Here is a 27,027-nt window from a genome sequence, read left to right on the forward strand (position 1 = left end):
CAACAAATATCTTAATAGAAAAATTAAGTTCTGATTCGTTTGCGATTCATTTGAATTAAATAAGACATTTATTGAACTTTTTTTTGTTGTTATTGAGGAAAAGTATCTCACAATAATTATCATTATTGTTTTATTTGCTGTTAATGCTTCCTCAATATTCATTTAGAATGTAATTCACACAGATTAATGCCATACTCTCCGATCTGTTGCAAGTTTCTCTTTTTAACAGAGGTACTGTTCTCACTCATTAATTAATTCCAGTCAGTTCCACTTTGCTGCCACTGTCAGTGAAACTCACAGATGGTTCACGTTAAAAGCTTTCCGGCATACAGAACTCTCCCTTTCCTGGTTCGCTTTTAGTGTGAAACATCGACAAGAAGTGTTCAGCAGCTTAACACTGGTCACAAAACAGCAAAGACATTGGAATTAATCAGTAAATGAAACCAGAGTATTGAGTATACCAGGACGAATGAGCAACACCTGTAGTTTAAAGCAAAGCTTTGTTGTTAGACTAATGCATTTCAGCTTGTGGCCTTCAAAAGGGACACCATACAACACATTACAGAGAACATTCAGTTCTTTTAAATGGTCTATCTATTACACTTTTCCATGCACCTTGGAAGTTAGGTGAAGGTGTGCCATTAAACCTTCCTGCTATGACTCTGTTGCACTGATAGAAACAGTGCTGTGGCATGCTACAATATGACTACTTCTATTTGAAAATGCTGAAGAGTTTTGGGCTAAAATTCACGTACTGATGCACTTGTGAGTTAAAAGCACACATACACAGTGGCCTGGGTGTAATGTACACACACACACACACACACACACACACACACAGCTGTAGTGCATCAGTCCTGCCTGGTATGTGCCTATACATTGAGGATTAAAATGTGAGCTGATCTGAGCTTCTTTCTGCTCCTATTTCCTCTGTCTTCCAGGATTCTGCTGTGCATAGGTGGATTTGTAGCCTACAGTATGTGTTCATATGTGCTTTGGTGCATGATGTGCCTGCTCTCATGTATACTGCTTGTGTGTGTTTGGAAATAAAAGCTTAATGTGCTGACATCTGCCAGATTTAGAGGAGTTGGAGAGTGGAGGAGAAAACAGTTTCAGTTGAAGGTCAGTGTCTCAATGTATGTGCGTGCACGTGAGTGTGCGTATGTATGTCCGTGTCTAATCTGGCTACTATCTTTTGTTTTCAAATTTCCTCGTCAGTTTCCGACTCCATAACATCACACAGAGGCAGTCCCAGCACACAGTGTGAGGAAACACTGTCTGTGTACTTTAACAAGCAGATGACAACAAAACACACACTGATTCTTCTCAAAAGTCGTTGCAGTCGGCTGGAAAGAAAGCCTCTTGTAAGAGATAAAATACCAACACACTTCTTTGGACATTCTATAAACTCAGTGGCTATTAAAGTTTGTGTTGGGCTCCTGAGACCCCACATGACTCAGTCCCTCATACCTGCGGACGACCGCAGATGCTTTAAACTGTATTACTTGCATATTAAATTTAACAAGCTTTGAGGTCATTATCAATTATTTACAGCGCTTGGTCAACCTTGAGAGTACATATTTGTAGAAGGCAGCTGAATAGCTAGTAGCATGTGTGCACATGAATACCACACCACAGGATTCTCTGGCTATGTAGTTATATGTTGACATCAGTGGATACCTAAAATTGAATATTTTGATATACCATATTTGGTAACAGTATGCTTTTGTCATCCTCCTCTCAGATCTAATACTCTTGATGAGCTCTTGATGTGAGTGGTGTCCAGCACTGTTTCTGCCAAACATGTCACACTCAACATGATCCGTGTTTCAATAAGGACTGTGCCCAGTCTGCTACATGGGTGGCCACTGGAACGGGCCAACGTAGACTCTCTTATGTTATATAACACATATTCAGACGAATAGCCACTTAAAATGTTGTCATAACTTAACCCAGAAAGGGCTGCGCATTCCAATGTGTATTATACAGTATGTGTCAAGTGGTGTATTATTTGTTTCATGGTTGAATGTACAGGTATTCTCGCACATTGAATCAAAAAGATGACTTTTGGAGGGAAAAATCTCATTTTTTTGTGTTTCTCAATTGATAATGAAAACTTTGCATTCCATGTTTTCAGACATTGTCAGACCAGACTTGTTTAAACAACCCTTAATGGTTTCAGAAAACAGTGTTAACTTGTCTGCAGTTTTGATTGTGTGGTATTTTGTGGTGGGTTAACCTTTTTGTTTACATTGGGATTAGTGATTGCGCTATTAGTGAAAACGTAACACAGTACTAACTACTAATTACAAACCAATGGCTACAAAGTTCTTAAAACTGAATGATAAATCTCAGTTTAAAGGCATTAGATGGATTCATAATTATAATTCTGAAAATCCCAAACCACTTTTGTACAGGAAAGAAGTCTGGAGGGTATTTCAGTTTACAATTTAAAACAGAAGTTATTCAACCTTGACTTAGCTCTTCCACAATAAATACAAACTCCAGCTTGTACAGCAGCTGTGTACATTTACTCCATACATCTAAACAACAGACTTCGTGCATTGAATGAATAAGGGTTCATGTGTGGACAGGTCTTTGGGGAAAATGCCCATGCTTGTTTTAGCCACTGACCTGATGATCTTGGATCTTGCGTCCCACTACGCGGAAGGCGTTGTTGCCCGTATGGTGGTAGATGTGGACTCTGCTGAAGCCCGTGGAACCACCAGCTGGGACCCACTTCTTATTGGCATCATCGTACACCATGACAGCGGCTCGCGCCTGGCAGATACTCTGTTCACTGCGGGAACACAGAGAGAAAATCCTTGTAGGGCTTACTAGGGCTGAATGATATGCAAAAAAATAAACATATTATTATTTTGACTGATATTGCAATATGAGCCAGGATTTCAGCGGTAATTTCTGCATTTAATTTTCAGTGAAAAAAAATATAAAAACAATTATATGCGTTTTGCTGGGGTCAGTAGCAAACAATTATGTTCTCTTACGTCTGGAGAATATGATTTGCAGGCCGGCATCTCTGTAGCACCACAATACTTAATTTCCAATGGGATGTTGTGACACATTTTACCTTCAAAGAATTGTAGCTCCTGCAATTTAGATACTGCACATATTGTGATTTCAATAATATTTAGATTAATTGTTCAGCCCTAATTTCCACTGAGCTGATAATTCCCAAAAAACACAGTGTACTCTGGTTTACTGAAGGCCAACTCATGTGGCCCCAGGGAGCTCATTAACAATCTTTGATTTCTCCTGTTTTGTTATTTTTTATTCTTTTGTGTGTTTTCCTCTTTGAAGTAAAACTTTCAGACTGAACACATGTTGTATTAAAGTCATAATTGCCTGAAGGACGTTCTGAACTGTGATTATAGGTACGATGGCGATGTGAGAGTACAGCCTGCCGTTGTAGTTAAAGACAAAGTGACATGTTTCCCTCCTCTGGTCAGCACCAGCCTGCTACACACAAAAAAAAAGACCCTTCAAAAAGACTCCAGTGAACTTATGACCACTGCAGTGTATCTCATTGGAAATCACATTCTTTGTCTTTCTGAAGTAAAAAATTTTTTCATATAACTGCATTGCCACTGTATTTTTCTCTCTTATCAGTTAGCTCATCTTCCCGATATAATCAGTGTTTGACATGGTTAAACATAATTTTACCTTTGTTATTAAACAACGCAATCTCACATTGCCTTTCCTATTAAGCAAGCAAATGTCATCACTGCTGTGATTAATCAGTTTAAACAACTTCCCATAAACCCCCGAGTTCCGTACACTCTGATGAATCCACAGCCCATTAGATCCTTCCACATTCCTTGAGGACATTTTGCTAATAATCCAGTTAATAATTCCCTTAAAATGGTACACACAGAAGAGCAAAAAAAAAGAGAAGTGAAGAAGAGAAATAGACAGAAGAAGAATATGTGGCATAACAAGTTAAAGGAAGGCAGACACTGAGGGAAGGCTGGACCCAGCTTAAAAAAAGTTATTAGCAAGCATGTAAGGAGCCTAGCTAATAAGGAGAGCTAAGTTAATGTTAGAATGCAGCGATATCGACTGCACACGTCCAAATCAAAGCTGCAGAGGCTGAGATAGAGATATCCTGATTTTCAATCCCCAATATGGGTTGAACTAAAAAAAAAATAAACACAGTGATCCTACATTTCCCATGATGATCCCATGATACCAATAACCGTACATGCCTGTTAAATGTCCACATTTTTCAAAATGTTTGTTATAAATTTTTAGTCTCCAATCCCATTCTGAAGTAACCCTGATTAAATAAAGGGTTGATTGTCAGACTTTGAAAATCTCCTCCAGAGACATACAAAACATCATAAATTCTTTTTGACAGGCTGTGTAGTACTCCTCCTGACGAAGATGAAAACTAACCTTTATGTGCAAAAGTGCCCTTTTAATGTGCTATCATATTAAAGTGTTTGACACCCACAGTGCACATAGTGTAACTATGTGAGCACTGGGCTGCTGTACAAGAGGACGTGACAGACCGCAGGGAGGGAAACAGTCAACTACTAATACTAGAGAAGAACAGAGGGGGAAAGAGGGGAGAAGAAAACACTTCAGTCATATGCTTTCCTGTGTGTCACTGCAACACTGACAACCTGAATACAAGCAGGACAGAGACAGAAAGTGAGAGGGGAAAAGAGGGAAACAGAGGGAGGGAAGACTGAGAAGCAGAGAGAGTAAAATTGAGCACAGATCCACTTCCACCAAGACGCACACCCCGTGTTGTTAAAAGTATCTGTTTCAAGGTTGGAAAAGCATTGAAATTGAGGGTCCACAATGATGAGAAAAACACTTCTGTCACCGTCAAGTGTGAATGAGGCTTGTTCTCAAGCACACACAGTCACACAGCGGTGTAAACAGGCAGCTACTGGTGCCAAAGCTACTTAACATGCCTCTCACTCCGGGTTTGAAACGTCTTACTGTAAAAAGACTGAATCCTCTTGAAACAGCTCTGAAACATTCATCTCCTGTATGTACTTACAAGCGTGCACTCTACAGTACAGAGTCAGGGATACACACATGAACCATGTGTATCCATGTGAACACCAGCTCGCCCATCCAGCTTTTACAAACACTTTCACACCTCTGCTAATGTGTTTCATTATGACAGCAAAAGTTGAACTGTGTTAACACTCTGCAGCAGCTGATGAACGTTACGACAGAATCTCCACAAAAATTACACGCTGCAGTAAGAGTTAACACCTCAGGCCATATCTTACATCTGGAACATTCATTCAAGACTTGCTGCTCTAGCTGGATATTTTCACTTTTTCTACAGGCAAATTATGTAACCTTACATCTTTATTAAACTAGGCAAATGGACTGAGATCCATGTGTTTTTCACAGAGGCTCTGAGAAGCAGTGGTTAGTGGTGGTGGGGGGCACTAAACTCCTACAGACTTTATGTAGGAGCCCACAAAATTCTCCTCACAAGGGGTCTGTATAATTTTACAATTTTACATCCCAGAGCCCCCTGTATAGTTTGATTCAGGCCTGGTGGTTCTCTTGATTGCATGCCAATCAAAGAGGGCTTCAAACAATAATGATTGTATTGCTGCATGTTTTGTTGATTGTGGTGACTTGGTTTGGTCAGATGGGATGGCAGCGTGTTCTCATAGCATGGAATAAATACAAGTTCAGGACCACTGCAGAGACCACAGCCTTTGCCTGCAAAGCTTCAAGACACACACCTTCACCGCAGGGTGCCCTGTGTCTCTATACACACATGCACATGTCTCAACAGTACATTTTTGTGTGGTGAATGTACTGTGGTTTACATGTGTGTGGAGGGTGATTCAGCTGAAGGCCCCACTGCTCCACTTCTTCATGACTGCTGTGAGCTAAAAGCCAGAGGAATCCACCCAAAGTGTTTCGAGAGGAACAAAATGTGGCGATTTAAAGAATAAAAAAAACAACATGAATCATAAAGAGAAAATCCCCTTAAAACGTATCTGTGGAGCACAGAGTAACGCAGACATGATCAAGTTTCCTACAGTTACTGAATTACTTTGACATTTATGCTTTCCCCATTACCGGGGAAAACTGTGCAATTATCTTTCATTTACATTAATGGCAGCAACATTAACATTCCTCAGTGAGATGAGTGTACATTATGTGTTAGCGCATTGCCCCTTTGTCTTTGCAGCTACTTCAGGGATATGATGTTAGAGACAATCATGGTGTAATCAAGTCCTATTGACTCTCCTCATCTCCTTGTTAACCCTTCCACTGAACACGTCAGCTGCTTTCTCCCTCCCTTTCTCTCCACTGAGTCAACACTACTGCCCATCAGTATCACATTATACGTGACTAACTTAATACAAGACAGAACAATCTACTAGTGGCACGAGATCTTGCGATATTAAAATGTGATGGTATTTCTCTTTGAGGTGAAAAGCTGTCTCTCGATATTAGAGCTTCCAACTTGGACGTTTTTGGTGATTTGTGGTGAGATCTGGCCGATCAGAAGTGTTTTCACTTAGTTTTCAACTCCTTGTCTTATCCTAACAGTCCCAAACAGTTCTGTGACGTCTGAAGGAGATAGTACCACATCAGCAGAGCAATGACATAATGTACATTATAGTATAGGGCAGGGAGAATTACAGGGGAAAATATTATGAATTCTCATTAAATGATCAGTCTAGTAATAGTCCAACTTTTTTTCCCCGACATGTCAGAGAGCTGAAACTAGAGCTATTAAAGTCCAGGAGTAATAACTAAGTGGATAAAGCCATCAAGTTCTTAAAGAGGTCATATTATGCTTTTAGGCTTTTTCCCTCTCCTTTATTGAGTTATATATCTTTTTTATGCATGTAATCTGTTTGCAAATGAAAAAGCCCAAAGTCCAGCCCAAAGGGAGTTCCCATCTCCCACTGAACTGCTCTGAACTGCCTGAAAACAGCTCGTTTGCAGTCCAGACGTTTCCCTTTGATCCCCGTGATGACACATGGATGAAAGCAAAATGCGCGTCATATTGCTCGCCAAGCGGCTACTCCGACACACCCTCAAAAACAATGGTGGAAAAACAGTGAGCTGCAGCACACAGCTCTCCTCTCCCTTCCAAACACTAGCTGCCCTCCAGGCAGTCGATGGACAGAAAGTTGTTACTGTGATGTAGAGACAGAGCTCAGTTAAAATTTATGGATGAAAGATACTTTTGTTACAGATTAATTCCTCACCACTCTGAAACTCTTGCTCCAGTCCATGTTGCTAAGCTGGTAAGGGGAACATGTTTCTTTACACTTGTTAAAGCACTTTGTAAGTTGTTTTTGAAAAGTGCTCTACAAATAAGGATTATTATTATTATTATTATTATTATTACTACAGCTGAAGCAAAGTAGTGTTTCCTGGCTTCTCACGACCTGCTGTAGTCCTTAACAAGCACATGTGCAACTCCCAACAAAGATCTTGTAGAAATATCTTTGTTGAGAGTTGCACGATCAAGATGCATCATTCCATAGCTAAAACAAAGCATTCAACAAACAGGGTAAAAAGAGAAGCTGCAGCAATGTGCAGTATGAAATGAATGAAAATGAAACCACGTAAACCTGTTCTGGTACAACCCCTAAACAAGATATTGAACCTGAAAATGAGCATAATGTGACCTCTTTAAAAGAACTCCAGCACAGAGGGAGGAACAAAAGGGAAACAGAAACAAATAAAACAGTTTGGGCCCTATGAGTAGTCTGCAGTGTTTTCACGTAACCTTTTGGTATTGCCTCAGCTCACTTGGAACATCGACAGACGGGATAGAAAAAAGTACCAGGTACTTTTCCACAATAGAAAACCAAAAAAGCATGGTTGAGCCCCCCCCCCCCCTTATATATTTACTGATTGAAGATTTCTAAATAAAGGTGATAAAATATGAGTTTCACACTGCTAGATTCTATGAATGTCATGTTTTTCAGTCTTATTAAACTGAAAGCTTCACACACACAGATATCCCTCTGCTTCTAGGCCTGTTACACACATATGTGGGCATTACTTGCTTGTTAAAAGCTCTGTAAAAGAGTGCAAGGACACACACAGACACACACAACAGAGACAAAGGAAAAAGCTGCAGATCTGACAAGAATAGGAATGGAGACTGCAATATGAGATGAGAATATTTTCATCTCCTTCATTAATGTTAATGTGGCTCCGAGTGAAGAATGGTTGTGACTTCAAAGAGGAACAGAACAGCTCCAGGGGCTTCATCACCATGATGTCACATCCTGCCAGGAATGAGGGTGGGGGGTGGGGGGGCAGGCTGTGGGTGTACAGAGAGAAGCAGAGCGATGAAGTGCAGGGGGGAAAGAGGAGAGAGTAGAGGAGATGACAGATCAACAAGAAGCAGGAGGCGAAATGCAGAAAGATGCTCGTGCTGTGTCTTCTTCATCTTCTTTTATATAGTCTTTCGCTGTATCTCAGATGGCCCTGGAAAGACCAAAGCAGCTTCATCTCAGCAGTCAACAAAAGACTTGGCCTCTTGTTGATATGTTCGGTACTGTCCTATAGTGCTCCTTAAAGTTCTGACGACCTGTTTCTGATTTATGAAATAATCAGAAACAGCAGTGTCCACCCTTGATATATTCCCTGATTGTACTGACTCAGTACATGACTACGGGTGGAAATTGTGACTAATTTTACTGCTGATAGGCCAAAGTTACATAACCAGCCAACAGACTCTAAAAATAGAAACAAACCAAAAAGGGGTAACTGAAATCTCATTCCATGTGTCTGACAAACCGAGGCAATGAGAGATGATTTCATTTTTGTCATGCCAGCTACACTGCTCCTTCTGAGTGTACTGCACATATGTGGAGAATCACTGAGACTGTGCTATCAGTGTGTTAGCGTATCTTGTCACGGTACAGACCAAACGTACACCGCAAGTTCCCTCTGTAAAATACATCTCAATAGATCTTAGATTGCTTCAAAAATGTGAAAAACTTATTTCCATTAAATACTGAACCCCTTCAGGATTCAGAGGTCATAGCAATGCCACCCATCTAATGTGCGTTTCATGTAATGTGACGTTAATCATGCAATATCATCTTACTGATGACCTCACTTTCTACTGGTTTGGTTTTTACTACAATTTACTTCAATTCATACTGTACAAAATGTAATAAAAGGCTGACTGCTCAGCACAGCTGACCTGGGAGGGTTTAATACAGATATCAGTGCTCTCTTTATACCTAAGTGACAGCTATCCACTGAAATCATGACTGAGAGTGGAGACACAGAAATGTATAGTTAAATTAAGATAACTGTATTTAATGTGGCTTAAAACCCGGTCTGCTTAATCAGGTCAGTATCCAAGCCGAAACTGATCCGACAGATCTGTGTATTTAAGAGGTGAAATGTTTAGTCAATTAATTGATTATTCAACTGACAGAAAGATGTTGGCCAATTATTTAGATCACTGATTAATTGTTTGAATCGTATTTTGAAGAAAAATGCCAAAACTCTCTGGTTGCAGACTGCTTTTCATTTTCAAGAACTAAATCACTTTGGGTTTTCAATAGCTGGCTGGACCAAACAAGACATTTGTAGACAGAGACTGTGATTGCCATTTTTCACTATTTTTCAACAACTGTTTGTTTGCAGCTTTCATTCCTTTCCAACCTTCCATACCTTTAGAGGTATTTGTTGTCCTGAACAGATAGTTTTCTATGAAATGACTGAGGCTGTTAACGCTTCAGCTGATCAGACTCGCTCAATCAGCCCTTTCTATTATGGAACATTTCTCTCTTTCACCTCTTCCCCTTAAGACAGACAAAAGGTATATTCCCCTGCCTCATCCAGTTCTTTGACTTTCGGCGTTGATTTGAATGGATTCGTTATGAAACTGACTCAATGCAGCATTTTTCCTCTGACTACTTCTGTCTCCATCTCTCTCTCTAAATTGACTCGCTTTCTGTAGTTTGCCCTTTTTGGCTTTAAACCATTCGACAATAAACTGACACTCTGCTCAGAAAGGCCAGAGTGAGCTCTTTCCAAGCTGGGGGAGGATGATAAATCCTGTGAAGCTGAAACAAAACATGCAAGCAGAGCTATATAAATGCTAAAAAGGCTCTTTCAAGGCTGGGCGTGGAATCCATGGGGAGTCCCCGCTATGAAAATGAACACAGTTGGGGAAGAAAGTAACAAGAGGTATTACCTACTGGGACTGAGGGATGACCTGAGGGTTTGTACGGGGAGGAGTGCAGCTGGCGTCAGACGGAAGGAAGGGGCTTCAGGACAGAGGAGCTCTGGAGAGCATCCTGGCCACATCTGCATCCTTTCTTTTCCTCGCTTTGCAACCATGTCTTCAATTTATTTTCACTCAATTTATAACTCTGACTCATCCTCCTCAAACCATTTTTTTCCTAATCCGTCTCTTACTGCCTCTCTCTCTCTCTCTCGCTCATTAATCAGGCATCACTTATGGCAAGGTGCCGAATGTAGAGTGTTTCCAGCCCATATGGAAGCGATCAGGGGCAGGCAGCGAGGAACAGCAGAGGCCCTGCAGACAAGACAAAGTCCCTATTGAACCACTGCCTGCAGGTATTGCACCAGTGTTTGGAATCAACAGTAAATAAATAGGCCAGTGGATTCCAAAGTGGGCTCAAGGGACCATCAGAGGTTTCAGATTATTCTTCGAAACATTTAAATCATTTCATTTCAGCATTTTCAGTCCCTAAACAAAATGTGAAAGAATGACTGTGTTGAATGCCTTTTCCAACAAATACAACCAATAAAATTGCATCGTTCCAAGGGACAACTTCCTGTTTGAACTGAGACATGCAAAAAAACATTCATCTAATTCTATACCGTTCATCTAATTATTAGTGTCAGGGTTTTCAGTCTAAAAAACTGCCCCAAGCCACAAAACCAAGCTGAAAGTAATCAAAAGGCCCAGCAGACAACAGCTGGTCACTGCTCAGTTTAAGGTGGTGATCAACAGTCCCACAGTCCTACACCGGACACTACCTTTTCATAGGAACTGCAAACTGAGTCATCACCTTAGCAACACAGCCCTACATGGGTGGAGGTTTGTGCACTGCTAAAAAGAGAGAGAAAGAGAGAGGGTGTGGGAAAGAGAAGAGCAGGAGCACAGATGTGTACAGGTGTGCACACATGTACCTGCACACCTTTCATTCATGAACAGCTGTTTGTCTGCCTACTTTCTACTGATACACACACATACTGTATGATATGGAGGATGCATGAGAAAATACCCTCTGCTCATGAGCATGAGTCATTCACTCCACCAGATGGTTGGAGAGAAAGAGACAGAGCGGGAGAGGACCAGTGTGTGGCAGGGTAGCAGTAAAAACACCTGAGGTGCGACAAGGAGCCATCGCCACTAGTGGCTATATATAACCCGGCACAGCCCACAGCGAGAGAGAGAAAGAGTGTGTGTGTGACACACAGGCCCTCCAGCCAGACGAACAGCCACTTGCAGAAACGGAGTGATGATTCTCAGCTCTGTTTCTGTGGCCAAAGGTCACAGTCTGGCTACTAGCTTCAGCAGGATTCAATAAGGAGTTCCACTTGTCATTTATATTTGTGACAGACCTTTATCAGTCACTGTCTCAAAGGACTGCACAACAGCCACAGGTTAAAACAGTGACTAAAAACACATTAAATGATCAATGAGAGCCAGGAGAATGTTACGGGCATCCCAGGGCATTTATGCCTGCCATTACCATGGGGCCTCTAGCCAAAAAATATAAAACACACATCAGCTCTAACTTCACTGTACTTATACCTCTGCAGTTACATCAATGAGAGCACCTTTACCCTCCTAAAATGCAGACGGACATCTGCCTGTTAATAGTATTAACAGGCAGATTCTATGGATAGAGTAGTTCACTGTTTAGCTGCAACAGTGAACAAATATTATATAATGCATTTGCTGGAAACTCAAATGCGAAACAGTTATCGGCAAAACAACAGATGAAAATATTTTTGGTCCAATAGTAAGCTATTTCACATAACAATGATACAAAGATTGCTGTCTATTATTGTCATAAAGCAGTCCTGGTTATTGATTTGAAACATTACATAAAATGTCCTAAATACAACTAGAGTGAGACAGACCAAGCCAGACAAACTAGGGCTTTCGCGATAACTGCAAAATTGAAATACCACGCTATTGGCCTACCACGGAGGATGGCAAGCACCGCAACAACCGCAACGTTCATACTTTACACTTCGTGTGGTATGTTAAACTAATAAATTAGTGCTTCTAAAGTTTCACAACTGTAACAAGTTCTATAACGGTTCAAGGACGGACCGCCATGTGCTGTACGTGACTTCAAACTTGGAAGCTGTAAGTGTTGCTGTGTTTTGTGTTGTTTTACTGTTTATTTTAAAAGGTTAGCTAACTTAGCGTTAGCATATTGCGCGGCAAATGTGTCTAGCAGGCTCGGCGATGTTGGACTAACATTGTAAAACAGTCGAGAGAAACTGAACTGTAGCTGGCTAACCAATGACCGTCGTGTGTCGGATGCCTGCAGCTGTTTTACATGTTGCTTTCTGTGGAAATTTAGTTATAACGTTACTACAGCGCAGTGGTTAGTTGTGGAAACCCATTCTGCTCCACACCGCTGTGTGTGTGTGTGTGTGTGTGTGTGTGTGCGCGCGCGTGCGTGCGTTTCTGCGGTAAGTAAATTGACTTGATAGACATGCCCTGAAGGTAACAAATATAGCTAACGTTACGTGTGAAAAAGACACTGTCAAATTACAAAAATTAGTTTGCTTGGCAATGTTGACTAGCACCAAGCAGCTAGCTTGCCTACTGCCAATTTTCGCCTCGCGATGCTTTCCTCGTGTGAGTACGTTCGCTGCAAGTGTGAGAAGGCGATTTTAACGCAATAACGTCAATAAACACAACACACCATTACTACAACTGTATGAACCCAAAGTAAACATTTTGCTGTGATTAAATAGCAATAAACGGATTAAACTGATGCTGAAATAACTACAATATGATGCAGATTTGTTAAAACATGAATTCATGCTTTGTGAAGTCTGTCAGCAAGACAGCAGGACAACAACTTCTAAAATGTTTGTTTTCTGAATGGAGTTTGGATCGATCAGGGCTATGCTATGCTAACTTGGTCACAGTAAAGTACAATGATAGCTGGAATAAATTTACAGACACATGTTTTCTAAACTCACCAGGTAGTTCAGCTTCCTCGCTTTCTTTTCTCCCAGCAATGTCCAGTTTTGTCCCGTTTTTATATAAATATGAAGTCGTAGTCCGACAGAGCTAACGACGCTAACAACAACACTGGAACCGGATGTGCACGGAAGCTAGCTGCTGAGAAGCTCCAGTGAAGATAAATCAACGTTGAAATCCCAAAAACTAAAGCAAAAAGTTAATTTAATAAAAGCAGTTAACTCCGAGCTCCTCCCGCGAGTAATTGGCGTAGTTGTCCGAGCCGAATCCGACCGATGGGTGTTTATTTGTCCAATGGTTGCAGCGCTGCTCCCTGCTCCTCTCCCAAGTTTAGCAGCTCTCAGCCGGCCAGCAGATTTTCAATCCCCTGCCCTGCCCTCTCCACAAAACGCTCTGAAGCCTCAGTGACGTACGGACAGTCTCAACACTTATAGGCTATCTTCATCACTGTCACCAGTCCTTTCCAAAAAGTGGGGTTTTTGTCTATTTTTGAGTCAAACTATCCATGTACATTATTAGCCAATGCAGAGTAAAATGCTGAGAACAAGGCCGTGTATAAATACAGTACAGATCAAGGGATAAAAATGCCTATTCTGAGACTGTTCTGCAATTTAAATGTAATCAGTTGCAGATATTAGCAAGACTTCATGTGTACAGGCGCACCAGATATCTGTGCTGCTGTAGTTGTCCTGCATAATTCTTCCTGTTCAGTAAGGAAGCGCGATAAAGACTATAAGCCTGTGCTGCACTGAATAGAGGACAGAGAAGAAGAGAAGGGAACTGATGGGTAAGGAAGCACCTTGCAAAAGAAATTATAATGGGAAATTTAACACTACAGCATGAGCTGCCAGCAATACACCTTTTGTTCAGAGCTCTATCTTTCTTACATACATAACTAGCCAAGAAAATGATAATTCTGCCGTAACCTGAAAAATTTAGAAATGCGTCCAAGGTCATAAAAAACATAAAATAATGTATGTGCAGTAAAATGTATGTATGATATAAATTACAATAGTGCTGCTTTGCTGTTCCCTAATTATTTCCAAGTCACCACCTGCAGGTCATTATGGTGAAAAACATTATCGCCAAGTGATTACCTGGACCATCAACTGGCCTATTCAAGCACCAGGCTCGTTTAAGGAGTAAGTTGGTCCTGAAACAATTAGGCTTTGAGCAACTCACTCACAGAAACCATTAGCAGACTGAAGAGGCACATCCCCAGAGGAGGGATCCACAGCACCCCGCCCCCCCCAACTGCCTTTAATGACTCTGCCCTTTTCAGTATCATGGTAACCAGGATCATAGTGTGAATACCCTCAAAGTCATCTGACCTTTCACTAAATAAAATGGCACACTTTGTCTAATGGGTTCCTAATGGGTCACAAACAATCCAAAGAATAAGAGAATATGTGTAGGAAACATTTAGCTGACTTTACTTCTGACCTATGGGTAAAAGCGCAGCAGGAGAAAGTAGAAGTAATGTCAAGTACACAAGCAGTTACTATGAAACTCTTCTATCCTCGAAGTGAGAGAAAAGAGGGAGAAACATTAGACATACAAACACTACAAGTCACAAAAAAAAAAAAATGACAAAAAGCAGCAAATCTGCCAACCGAAAACATGCATGTTCATGTTTGCAAGCATCTCTTCACATAGTGTGAAGTCTAACACTTTACGGCTATAGGACCCTCCAGATACCGTTTTCTCTACGGACAGCGTCTGTGTGGGAGCGTGCGTGTTAGCATGTGTTGGGTCACTGCATTTTAACTGTGCACACGCACCAGACACATGGAGAGTAGTGTACTGCAGGGTGTTCCAGCCTGTGTGTTAACTGGGAGCCTGGTACATTTTACAAGAGTCCAGGCCATGTTCCCATTCACATTGGGACAGGGAACACATTGACAGCAGAGCGGGTCTGGACTGGACTGCTTTCGATCCTCGTATACAACCATGGGAACCAACAATTGAAGCCTTCAGATGAACAGCTGTATGGGTTTGTTTCAACAGCAGTATGAACAACGGTGGATTGAGGCCAAATGCCTCAAAGTTCATAAAATACCTGTGAAATTCTGTTGCCAAATATTCACATGTGAATAGGAGGTTTGTCCCTTGTGAGCAACCATAGGTGGCTTGTGGGAACCTCTGCATGGCAAATTATTTTACTGTGTGCCACCTGAAAATAGGCCCTTTTCACACAAGACATTTTAACATGTCACATCAGCTAAAGATGGCTGAATTCCATTTAGTTGCTTTAAGTTTCTGGCGTTGTAATGCTGCCTTACTGTTACATTGTCATGACTTACTGGAACGCTTGAATACAACAGAGCTACCCATAAGCATTTACAGTCAAGACGTTGTTCGGTGAAGTATCCTCCGAAACACCAGGGGGCGTACAAACTAAATATTCTGTGAATAAGCAAGAAGTCAAAGATCCAACATGGCTACCTTTTTATATTACAGTCTATGATGGCTACGTGTGCTGCCTCGTCTTCTGCCAGTGTGGTGGCAATCTCTCTCCACGAATTGGGAATCATTGAAGTCTCTAAAGGAAGGGTCATAGAGGTGTTTGTAGTATTAAAATTCACATGCGCAAAATTGAATAATGAATTATAAAGTAGTGTAATCAAATCAAATTTAAAACCAAAGCTATTTGCCACTGCCAGGACATTACCTTTTAAAACTTGTAAAAAGTCCACAGCTAGGATCATAACAGGCACCTTCTGAGCAAAAAAAAAAAAAGCCAAAAATTTTTTAAGTGTATGTCTTAGCATATTTTTTCTAAAACAGCACCGCCCCTTGGCGGCAGGCGGCTGCTGCTGCATCGCTCCGTATCCGGTAGTTCGATGCAGATGTGTTTTTTATGCTGGTAGATCATGAACTTCCTACTTAAAGCTGGATATCGTTATTGTCAGAATTTGACTGGCTACACGAAGTGCCAGTCATCGGATCTTTTTTCTGAACAGGTATCAGCAGAAACATTTCTCTTTTATCAGGGATCATCATAAACAGTCTATGCTCAGTAGTGTCCCTGTTAGAGTGAGGCAAAGTGGTCGCCTCATGCACATGCCTGCCGCCGAAGTTGAATTGTCTTGAGCTTTTTGTACCCGACGCGCAGCCCAAATCATTGGAAGAGAGGCTGAACCTCGCTGTTTGTGAGTTTCCAGAATCTATTACTGTTTACTAAATAGGACATCAAGGAGGGAATTCGCATGGCAGAGCATCCCCGCAAAACTAGATGAAGGCCTATCAGGTAAAGTGTATGGCAAAGAGGCCGTTGCCATGGTTACTATCCGTAGAGCACCTGCCGTTTACTCACGGAGCACTGTCTCCTGTTCACCTGAGGAGCGCAGAGCAACCTCACGGGGCCAAGCGACTACGTTGTGATTTTAAGGACGTTCCTAAGAATGAAGCTTCCTTCCGCTGGGTGGGTGTTTTGTAGGCTGAACAACATCCCACCCCTCCTGTGACCCATGGTTTGACTGTGCATGTATTCAGAGCGGACTTTCAAAATAATAATAATAAAACTGTGTTAACATGCGATAAAATAATTACCGTTAATTAATTAATGCATTAACGCAAAAATAGCACATTAATGTGCCCGGCTCTAGTCTGTAGAGAAGAACCTGCTCTGTCAGTCTACCCTTGAAGGCATCCATGTTGAAATGAAAAGGTCACCGCGCACCTTGTTACAGAAATTCAGAGGTGCACGACGAAGCAGCGCGACAATTCAATGCTAAAATACTATTCAAATCTACAACAAACTGACATCTGCAACAAAGTCGGTCAAGCTGGTTTAGTCTGATCATACTTTATCACCATTCAGTTCTAAGAGAAGACAACAAATCTGAAATTTATCTGCTAAAGTCACAGAATCAACGTGCATCTACAGTAAATTCAAATGATTTCCACAGAATTATAATGAATTTGAATCTAGGACACACTGTTTTCTATCCACTAATAAAAGGTTTATGTCTCTGGTTCTAAATATTTTTCTTGTTTGTGTACAAAAGTACAAATGTTTTTCAAGGCCTTTGTATACTTCCGTTTGTTTCATTGTGTTTACATACAGTCACTGTTTGTTTTGCTTTTAATTTTGAGAATGAATTTAACATCTTATATAATAAATGTAGCCTGAGCTGTTTGTGTTTACATTTAAAAACTGGCATAGGTGTAAACACTTGGAGATTATACTGTAAGTGTTGGTTGAGCTGTTTGCCACCATACAATGTTGGACATCAGTCACCTCTCACTCCAAGGCATGACACAGTGACATTATAACGAACATAACCACAAATACACATTAGCCTGGGCACAAGATTGACAGAATATGTTGCTTACACAGAAAGACAGACCAGAATAACTAGCTAAGCTTACTTTATCCATCAAGCTAATAGGGACACACGACAACTGGTGAAACATGACAGTTTGTTCTGATGTTTTAGGCAAGGACTATTTTTCAATGTACTGTATGTCTGTTTGGTGACGCCACACCACTACAGCATGTGGCTGTGGCCATGTGACTTAACACCCGACTTTCCTACTGGCTTTTCCTGACTTTTAAAAAGGTACAACGTGGAAGAACCAAGACTACTCTCCATCTGTCAAATCCATACAAATAAAAATAGGGGTTTAGGGTTAGGGTTTATTACCTATCAGGTCACCTAAAGATGGCTGAATTCCATTTAGTTGCTTTAAGTTTCTGGCGTTGTAATGCTCAGTAAGCTGTGCAGCTAACTGATCTAGTACCGGACGGGCTCAGCAGCCTCTGAGACAGACGGTGGCCAGTTTGAGGACAGGGAATACAGTAACGAGGTGATTTACAATGCTCCAACTAGGACTCTGTGAGTACCACGAAAACACGACAGGTTCAGGCAGGGACAGAACAGGTGTCAAGCGAGAGAGGAGCGAGAGGGCAGCCGGGCTTCAGAGATGCGGAATATTTTCACATCTAACTTGCTGAATTAAGGTTTATTTCCACCAAAACAGAGCTGGTGACTGTGGAACTGTAGGACTAACCAAGACTAACCAAGATGAATTGGGGAGTTTTATTTTGTTTCTGTGGAGTCTGAATGAAGTCTGTTTTACTGTGACTTAACAATGCAATTAGTTCGGTAAAGAGAGAAACTTGAATTCAGAAAATGTGTGGTTGAATTTTTCTGTTTGATAAGGAAAATAGGTGTAAGAATAATTCCTTTCTAAGCAAGCTAAGTTCAGTAGATAGCTCTGTAACACAATTAATAGACGTCTTTGACATAATGTTAGTTACTCCTCCTCATGCTGTTAATAACGTTAGTTCATTTTAATGATTTAAACTGAAATTTTGTCTGTAACTTTAAATCCCACTTTCCAGTTGTACTTCCAGTGAATGTTGCTAAATCTGAAACGTTGCTGAACTAGCATTAACCAGATTTTGACAGTCTGTCTTTGTCTTGTAGAAAGAAAGAAAGGAAATTCAGGGAAAATCCCCTCTAAAAAGTGATTAAAAGTGACAATAGCCACCAGTCAAATGAAAGAAAAGGTTTAATCTGGTCTAATAATTCTATAAGCCCCAACCCTGTGTTCAATCAGTATTTTATATTCTAGATACTACTGCAGTTACAGAAAATATATTCATTTGTGATGTGATGCTGCAGATATTTGTGGATTTTATGTGTCCAGAGGGAGGTCAGAAGTCAGGTCCAGACCATCATCTCTGGAGCTGGGACATGCAGTAACTTGCTAAAAGGACACTAACAAATTGTGGATAGCTTGCTTTTCAGACACAATCAGATGGATTTGTTTATTTTACTCTCTGGTAAAAATTACAAAAACACTCTCAAACAGCCATTTCCCTTTACTGAAGGCCATTCCTTCAAAGGTAATACTTCCTCCAAATGAACATAACATTTGGCCAACTGAGCCAAAGAAATATGCTTTCTGTCATTTTAACAAACTGCATCAATAATTAAGCTCTGTCTACTTGCTTAACATTATGTTACAGCTTAGAAATGGCTATAACTAGCTATATCTCTAACCAAGCCCTCAGGGAGGCAGCTGCACAGGCACGAGAAGGGAAATCCTTCAGAGAGATGACTCAAAGAAGGAACATCCTCTCACAGCCAGCATCCAGAAAACCCTGATTCAAATATGATACTGCTACGGTTTCATAAAGCAAAACTAATTTGCTATATTTTCTATTCTATTATCTAGTTATTACAGACTGAAAAGTCTATGAGGGTTGTCACCTTTTATACTTTTCAAACTTTAAGTGCTATGCATACAATTTATTACAAATGCAGCAGATCCAGAATGACTCACACTTAATGATGCTCAAACAAGCCTTGGCTTTATTAGGATTATTAGTCCAGAAAAGATGATCTTTCCTCCATGTGGTGTGGAAGTGATTAAGTTCTTTTCTTTATTGACTAACTCTCCTTAAAACATAAAGGGAAAGTGTTTTCAGCAAAAGGATCAACTCTAGCTTAAAATTTGAAATCAACATTGATAGATTAAATATACTGCATTGTAATTTCTGTGCAATAATTCTTAATTCTCTTAACCTCTTAACATTCCAACAGCCCGCCCGCGGGCCGTCAGGTCCTGGCGGCAGCTTTCAGTATGTGCACACAGCTGATATGTTAACTTCATACTCATACGATGCACCGTTTCAAAGCTAAAATCCTCGCGATTCGACCAATGCAAGATACCATTTCAAGATACAGTCACCACAGCGGGTACAATCAGCGCTTCTGTCAGACCAACCAGTACAAGCAAAATTGACACGACTCACCTATGAAGCCTCATAGTAACTTAATCCACCGATCAATTATATTCCAACAAAAACGGTCTTGTTACGTTGTCAAGGGTCCAAACGATCCAATCCAATAAAAACATTTAGTCCAAAACACATTATTCCATCAATAAATCCCCAGGGACTGCTGCCGCATCGTTTCATATTTGCCGGCAGACATGGCTCGTTTGTCATTATAAACGTAATAACTCCGATTCAAATGTAAACAACTATGATGGCTTGTATTCAAATTAGCCGCTGAACTCTAACCTTTCGACTGACAGCTAATCCGACCCAATAAGAGCTCACATATCACTTTCATGGCCTTCAACACCCAACGAGAGCCCGCGCTGTAAGGAAGGGCCGGCCCCTATTATTTCGTGGGTAGGCCGAGCCAATTGCAAGCAATTGTGCCGATGACTGGCACTTAGTGTAGCCAATAAAATTCTGACAATAACGATATCCAGCTTTAAGTAGGAAGTTCATGATCTACCAGCAAAACAACACATCTGCATTGAACTACCGATACGGAGCGATGCAGCAGCAGCCACCTGCCGCCAAGAGGCGGTGCTGTTTTAGAAAAAATACGCTTAGAATTTTTTTTTCATTTTTCATGGTATTGGTATGAAATCTAAACTAGGACTAGGTAAGGCTTTATCCTGTGGTCCTACAGTGTTTTAATAAGTCCCAGCTATAGTTGTCTGCATGCATTTGTTAGCAAGCATTTTCAAGCGGAAATGAAAAATATAGTAGTTTTAGTGTGTTTAAACTTATATTAATAAATTTCCGTAGCACTTACAGTCATTCTTTTGGGTTCAGAGAGGCCCAAAACCATGCATAAATTCCAAATGGTTCAACAACTACATTCAATTTACTTTGGATATGCCTTGAATAGGCGTTTTGCATGAATTTTACAGGAATGTTAAGTGGTTTGAACACTGCAGGGCTTTACCATACAGTTTGTCTGAAGCCACATTTTATGTAAGTTTGAGATTTTCTCCTTTGTTGGCTTTTATTAAACTACTTTTATCAACAGAAAGGCAAGGCCCTGACTGCTCATTGATCAAAAATGAGCAGCAATAAAGACATACTGACAAAATTCCTACTGTATAGAAAGAGCACAAGAGCAAGACTTGAGGCTGATGAAGAAACAAAGAAGGACTCACTTGAAGGACTCTGTGACATCAGGTACGTACCGGTGGATTTCCATTTTGGAGGCCAACACACATCTGTGACTGAGGAGGAAGCTAAAGGGTTTGGACTGTGGACCAGAAGACTGGATCTGCATGGCTCTACACAGCCTGCTAGCTGCTTCCTCTCCTCCTCCTGCTGAAGTAACCCAGGAGCCAGCCCCACTCCTCTATTGGCCTTCCCCTTCCTCAGTTCTCCTGTTTCAGGGTCTCGTCTCCCCTAGCTTCCTGTCTTTTACTTGGTAGCCAAGGGACTGTCTCAGGTTTCTCTTACTCTCCGACAAATGGTTTTCCTCATCATCCAGAGCAGAGTACCAGTCACCCCGTCCCAGCCCCGGCCCCCCCAACTCCTCTCCTCTCCTCAAAGCCCCTGTATCAGGGTGATTCCTTCCTTATTCATATGTGCGATGTCGGTGAGTTAACCAGCAAGCGAGCGAGCGAGGCAGCCATCCAGACAGTCGTCCAGCTGCGTTTTCCCCATGGCAGCAGCACCAGCCTGCAAACACACACACACGCGCTTCGATCCTGGCTTTTCTCCGCCGTGGCGACAGCAGGGGTATCCAGGCAACAGGCTCCTGCTCCTGCACAGCCAGCACTCTGGGCTCCTTGGCGGAGGCTGTTGGGGAGCTGTGAAGAGGGAAATCACTGCGGTGGTACGGCGCAGCTCAGCTCAGAAGGGTTCAAGTATGGGTGGGGGGGGTTTTCTTCTCTTCTATTGCTCTGTCACTATTCTCTTCTCTTGCCTGGCTCCCTCTGCTACATCTATCTCATACCTTTTGTCTTTCACTTGATCTATCCCTCTTTCATCTGCCCGTGGCTGCCTCTCCTCTCCCTCCCAGCCCCTCGCTCGGCTTTTATCTGCGTGACTCTCCACGCGCTCTCACTCTCTCTATTCCTTAACTCGTCGTACGCCCACCCAACTCATCTCTCTCACTTCCTCCAAAATAAATACGCTAGACAGAGTTAGGCAGAATGAGCAGCCAGAATTAGTGATGTTTGATGGCATTGGAACAAGGATTAGTTGAGAATTTCCCAACATCAGACAAACACAGTCCTGACAGGAGGGATTCTCCTTTTCACAGCACACAACACTGCAAGGCTTTACATTCACTGTCTAAAAGTGGTGCTGTATAAAAGACATTCAGTATGTAGAGTGAAGGCATGCATCAGATCACTGAAAGCAGAACTGATTAGAGTCGATAATAAACTACCTTATACATGCACATCAGTCATTATGTTTACTACTGTTCCGTGTGAAATCATAATCAAAAACACTTATCATTTCTGACATGTTTAGTTAGTGTCTTTTTTTTTGTGAGGCAGGACATCCTGTATATCAGAGGGTGTTCCAGCCAAACATTTGGGCTTTCCCACTGAGCTCATATGTAATGTACTGCCACCCTCACTGGGTGTTACTGGTTGCTATGCCAACTCTTGAGAGCTAGATCTCTGCTGTGTTTTGTCACATGTATGTAAAGAACTCTGAAGAAAAGATTTACATGTTAAGGCTTTACCATTTAGCTTTCTACATAATTCAACAACAGCAATGACGACAGCATCTAGTACCAAGCTGTTTCAGCTATTTGTTGGGGGTTTTTTTGACGTGAAAATGTCATCAAGCGCCCGGGTGATGTGGCGGTGAAGTGGATTACTTACTGAAGTGATACTGAGAAACACTGGAACTATCATCTGACAGGTGTGACCCAACCAACATTTGAGTTCACTAAAATTAAGGAACAATTAAGGATTTAAGCTCGAAACTACAACGACAAGCTCGGCTAGACAACACTTGTTACTCTGTATTTCAAAAAGTCCTTTGAATTGGTTGTTGTTGATTTTAGGTCTATAAAATACCATGCTCCAAAGCCATAAAAATCATCAGTCATTTTATACCTCCTTTTCTTTATCTCTTTTTTATAAGCAGTTAGCAGGTTCCTTATTGTCTTTATCAGCGCTGAGCGTCAATTTGGTCTGTTGAATGAATTGGAGTGAATTCCAGTTAGAATTTCCTTCATATCATATTAATAATTTAAGCTTACTTACACTAATAGTTCTGAATGGTGACCTCCAGTATTTTGTGGTGAGTAGCTTGTGAAAAATAAGGAGTGCAAGGGTTTTTCACTGGCCAATGCCGAAGTTTAGAGAGCAGAGCAGCTGAAGTCCGATACATAATACAAAACAAAGAAAAGTCATGTTTAATTCCATTATTCAATGCAGAATACAATCTAATATACACAATTATTTTAGTCAGTAATGTTGTGTTGTTTTAGTTGGAATGTTTATTAATTAATGAAATATAAAAATACATTGGGTTATGTTGTAGTTTTCAGAACATGACTGGTGTTTAGGGGAGAGTTAGTTTGTCAGAAGTGACCACACTCAACCGCATTAATCAATCAGTGACATAACAGTTGCTGTTACAAATATTGAAAGCTGCACCCAAATGGATTCAAACAGCAGATTCAATAAACCCTCTCTGCCTTGAGGCCTATAAAAGCCAGTCTTATAGGAAGAGTTTTCCATTCAAAATAGCCACCTTGAGAATTAAGTGAATTATCTTTAAACACATTGCCACTTTATTAAAACCATGACCTGGACCAGATTAAATGTTATATGCACAAACATCTGAGGCAAACCGGAAACTACAATCTCTTAACCCAATTACAGCTTCATAAATGTAACGTAGGCACAGCGCTAAAGCTTAGAACAGGCCTGTTTACACGTAACATGCTTATGATCCTTTGCTCTTAACATTATACAAATAAATATGAGATATATCAACCACGTCATAAGCTTCATTACATATTTTCCACTCTATTTTAGATAGCTCAGTACAGTTTTGGTGTGCTGCACATGATTATGTCCATTCCTACACGATGATGCTCATTCCACAGTTTGGATTTGCACTTCGCTTCCTCTGCAGCTGTCACTGACAAAGGATCAACATGCTGAACACATTTTTTCCAGGGTTTGAATTAAACTTGTGATTCACCCTGAAGGCTACAAACTAATTCAAGGATTGATGTAATTACTAAAATTGTTGAAAACAAAGAGCATTTTTTTTTTCTTTTCCCATTGGACAGCTGGCTCGACAGGCATGAAATCAGCCACAATAAGGCTGTGCATCTCCATCAGCATGTGTAAGGGCTGCCACGCGCTGTGTTCTCATGGTAAAGCACAGAGTACAGAAAACAGGAGAGGGTAATGACACAAACACACACACGAGCAGAGACAGGACTGCGAGGGAAGGCTGTACCAAACTCTCGAGGTCGGAACAACAAGGGCTCGGGGAGAGAGATATATTTGTGCCTTTGTTCCACACATTAAAGTGCACGCTGACGCTCTCAGCCAACACTGTGCTTAACTGAGCCTTCAACACAGCACATTACTGACTGACACATGTACACCTACACACACACACACACACACACACACACACACACACACACACACACAAACACTGTTGTTACTTACATTATCATCATCAGGCATAGTAGAAATAATGGATACACCAAAAGTACAAAAACTGTTTGGAAGCTTGTTTGAATTGTGCATATCCTTATTCTACAAGCAGATTCAGAGATATATGATGGCATTTGATTATATACAATTACTGGTGTGGCCCTAATCCGGAGCTGCCACACTAATGGATAGAACTATTAAAATGACTTTTTAAAAGCAGGGAGAGGCAGCATGTGCCCCGGGGAACGGGCCGTGACGGATGAAAGGTCTACAACGAGAGCAGTTTGTCACACTTTGGTTATGCACACAGTGAAAAGCTGTCTAAACACTGCGCACACATCAAGAGCTATTATAATCAATTAGAGGGAGAGAACGACAGAGAGGGATGAGGAGGAGGGAAAATGAGGGAGCAGTGTGAGGCACCTGTGATGAGCTCTTGCCTCTTATAGCAGCACAGATGATGCGAGGGAGGAGAGGAGGAAGAGGGGGAAGGCAGGAGGGGAGAAGAGGGGTAGAGGATGGGAAAGGAGACACAGAAGGAGGAAGGGAGGGAGCGCTCAGTCATCAGATATTTCCATCACCATGGCCTAACAAATGCTTGCATTGTAAGTGTTTGATATAAGCCAAAGCTTACTACTGTCACAGAAAGCTTTTAACTTAACTTTGTAACCCAATAACACAGATTGGTCAGTATACCCTGTTTGCACAAACTGAGTTTTGAAATTTGATTTATTAATAAAAAGAGGTAGAAAATTTAAATTAGTTCCACTTAAAATTGTATTTACTAAAGCATAAAACTAAGGTGAGTTAAGGTTTTATTTTTTAAATGCAAATTAGGTATTTCCACATTAAATATGCGCTGATTTGCATATCACACAAAGCCATTTCCAGCACATTGATAAGAACCAGATGATTTATTTTGGTTTTATTACGATAGTATACCAAATGGCCAGACATTTACAGAACAATTTATTAAAATGTACTATTTTTGAGCTGCAGTCTGTCTTCATTCATCTTAAGGCCCATTTATACTCCTGCGTAGGGTCTACGTGCGTACCTACGCCGTAGTCTACGCACGTAGCCAGGCATTTATACTGCGTATATATAGTGCATATAGACGTGTCCGTCATTCTGCAATTACACCCCCAAACGCTAGTCAGCAGTAGCACTACAGCGTCCACTGTGTTGACTTTTGCGGGCCAAGCAGGCTAACTTCCGGTTTAGCGCTCCGCCGACGTGAATGGGGGTAAAATTGTAAACGTGCGGCTGGTGTAGCCTTTTCAAATGTTACCGACCGAATGGATCATATTCTGATAGCGAAACGGTCTGTGTTGACTACGCCGTCGATTTGACGCAGAAGTATAAATTGCACTTTACACTGTAAAGTTCCAACTGGGGCTTTTAGACTGACAGACTGACTGACTGACTGACTGACTGACTGTCTATTAACTTTAAAACTGGTAGTTCTATGTAAAATCAGACATTGAGCACCCCCATGGTCCTTGTTTTGCTGTGAGACTGTGAGATTGACAGTCGAATCAGGCTCCGCCCATCGAAACATCGAATCTTCGACTATTTGGGGTCAGTCAAAAGGCTGTTTGTTAGTTAATGCAATAGAAACACACTTTACGCAAAATTTCAGTTGACGGAATGGACTAAAAATATAGACAAAATAATGTTTATATTATTCAAGACTGTTTAGTATATATATATATACACACATACACACACACACACACACAGATCTACAGATATTCCAGGTAAGGCGAGAGAGATGAGATAAGGTAAAGAATGGATGAGAGGAGGATGTATAAAAGGAGATAGGAAGGAAGGAAGGAAGGCAGCAGGAGAAGATGGAGGTGAGCAGCACGACGTCTTCTCTCCCATGAGGCCTGATGCCATTTCAAGTTTTGTCACTGCAGGAGGCTAGAGTGCACAGGTGTGTCACATGCCACAGAAGCACACTCGCCTCACAAACCACAAGATATTGCCTTCGCATGCGCCACCTTGCCATGCACGTACTGTATACCCACTGACAGTCTTAAAGAGATATACTGAAGAGTCGGCTGGCTGCTTCTACACCTTTTTTCAGTGCATTTACCAGTGTAATAAATTTATTTACTACACTGGTAAATGCTCTTCATGATCACAGCATCAGGTCAAGTGAAGACACATCTGGCAAAAATCTGATAATCCCAGTGATCTGTCAAACAACTCTTATGATCAGTTGTGGAAACTAGAGCAGCTCAATCATGGCAAAAATTATAATCATGATTATAGTCAATACTGAATTATTATTATTATTGAATATTTTCTGTGCAAGAAGGAATAGTAATCCAGTCTATTATTGCCATAAGCTTAAACTAATAATGTTGACTAACATGTTATAGCAGTTATAACAC

General features: G+C 41.1%; 1 protein-coding gene across 5 annotated transcripts in view; it reads right to left on the reverse strand.

The window, feature by feature from the left end:
- enah (ENAH actin regulator) overlaps window positions 1–27,027 on the reverse strand; it is a 135,928-nt gene that overhangs the window by 64,012 nt on the left and 44,889 nt on the right. For 3 of the 5 annotated variants that reach the window (XM_046060351.1, XM_046060348.1, XM_046060352.1), the window contains exons 1-2: window positions 10,196–10,311; window positions 2,635–2,800 (exon numbers count right to left, since the gene is read on the reverse strand). In XM_046060351.1, the coding sequence (XP_045916307.1) occupies window positions 2,635–2,800; window positions 10,196–10,308 (279 nt within the window). In that variant the 5' untranslated portion in view covers window positions 10,309–10,311. Of the gene's footprint in view, window positions 1–2,634; window positions 2,801–10,195; window positions 10,312–27,027 lie in introns of those variants that run through there. The other 2 variants (XM_046060350.1, XM_046060349.1) reach the window with 1 other exon arrangement.

This window comes from Micropterus dolomieu, linkage group LG10 (assembly GCF_021292245.1).
Source record: "Micropterus dolomieu isolate WLL.071019.BEF.003 ecotype Adirondacks linkage group LG10, ASM2129224v1, whole genome shotgun sequence".
Classification (NCBI taxonomy): Eukaryota; Metazoa; Chordata; class Actinopteri; order Centrarchiformes; family Centrarchidae; genus Micropterus; species Micropterus dolomieu.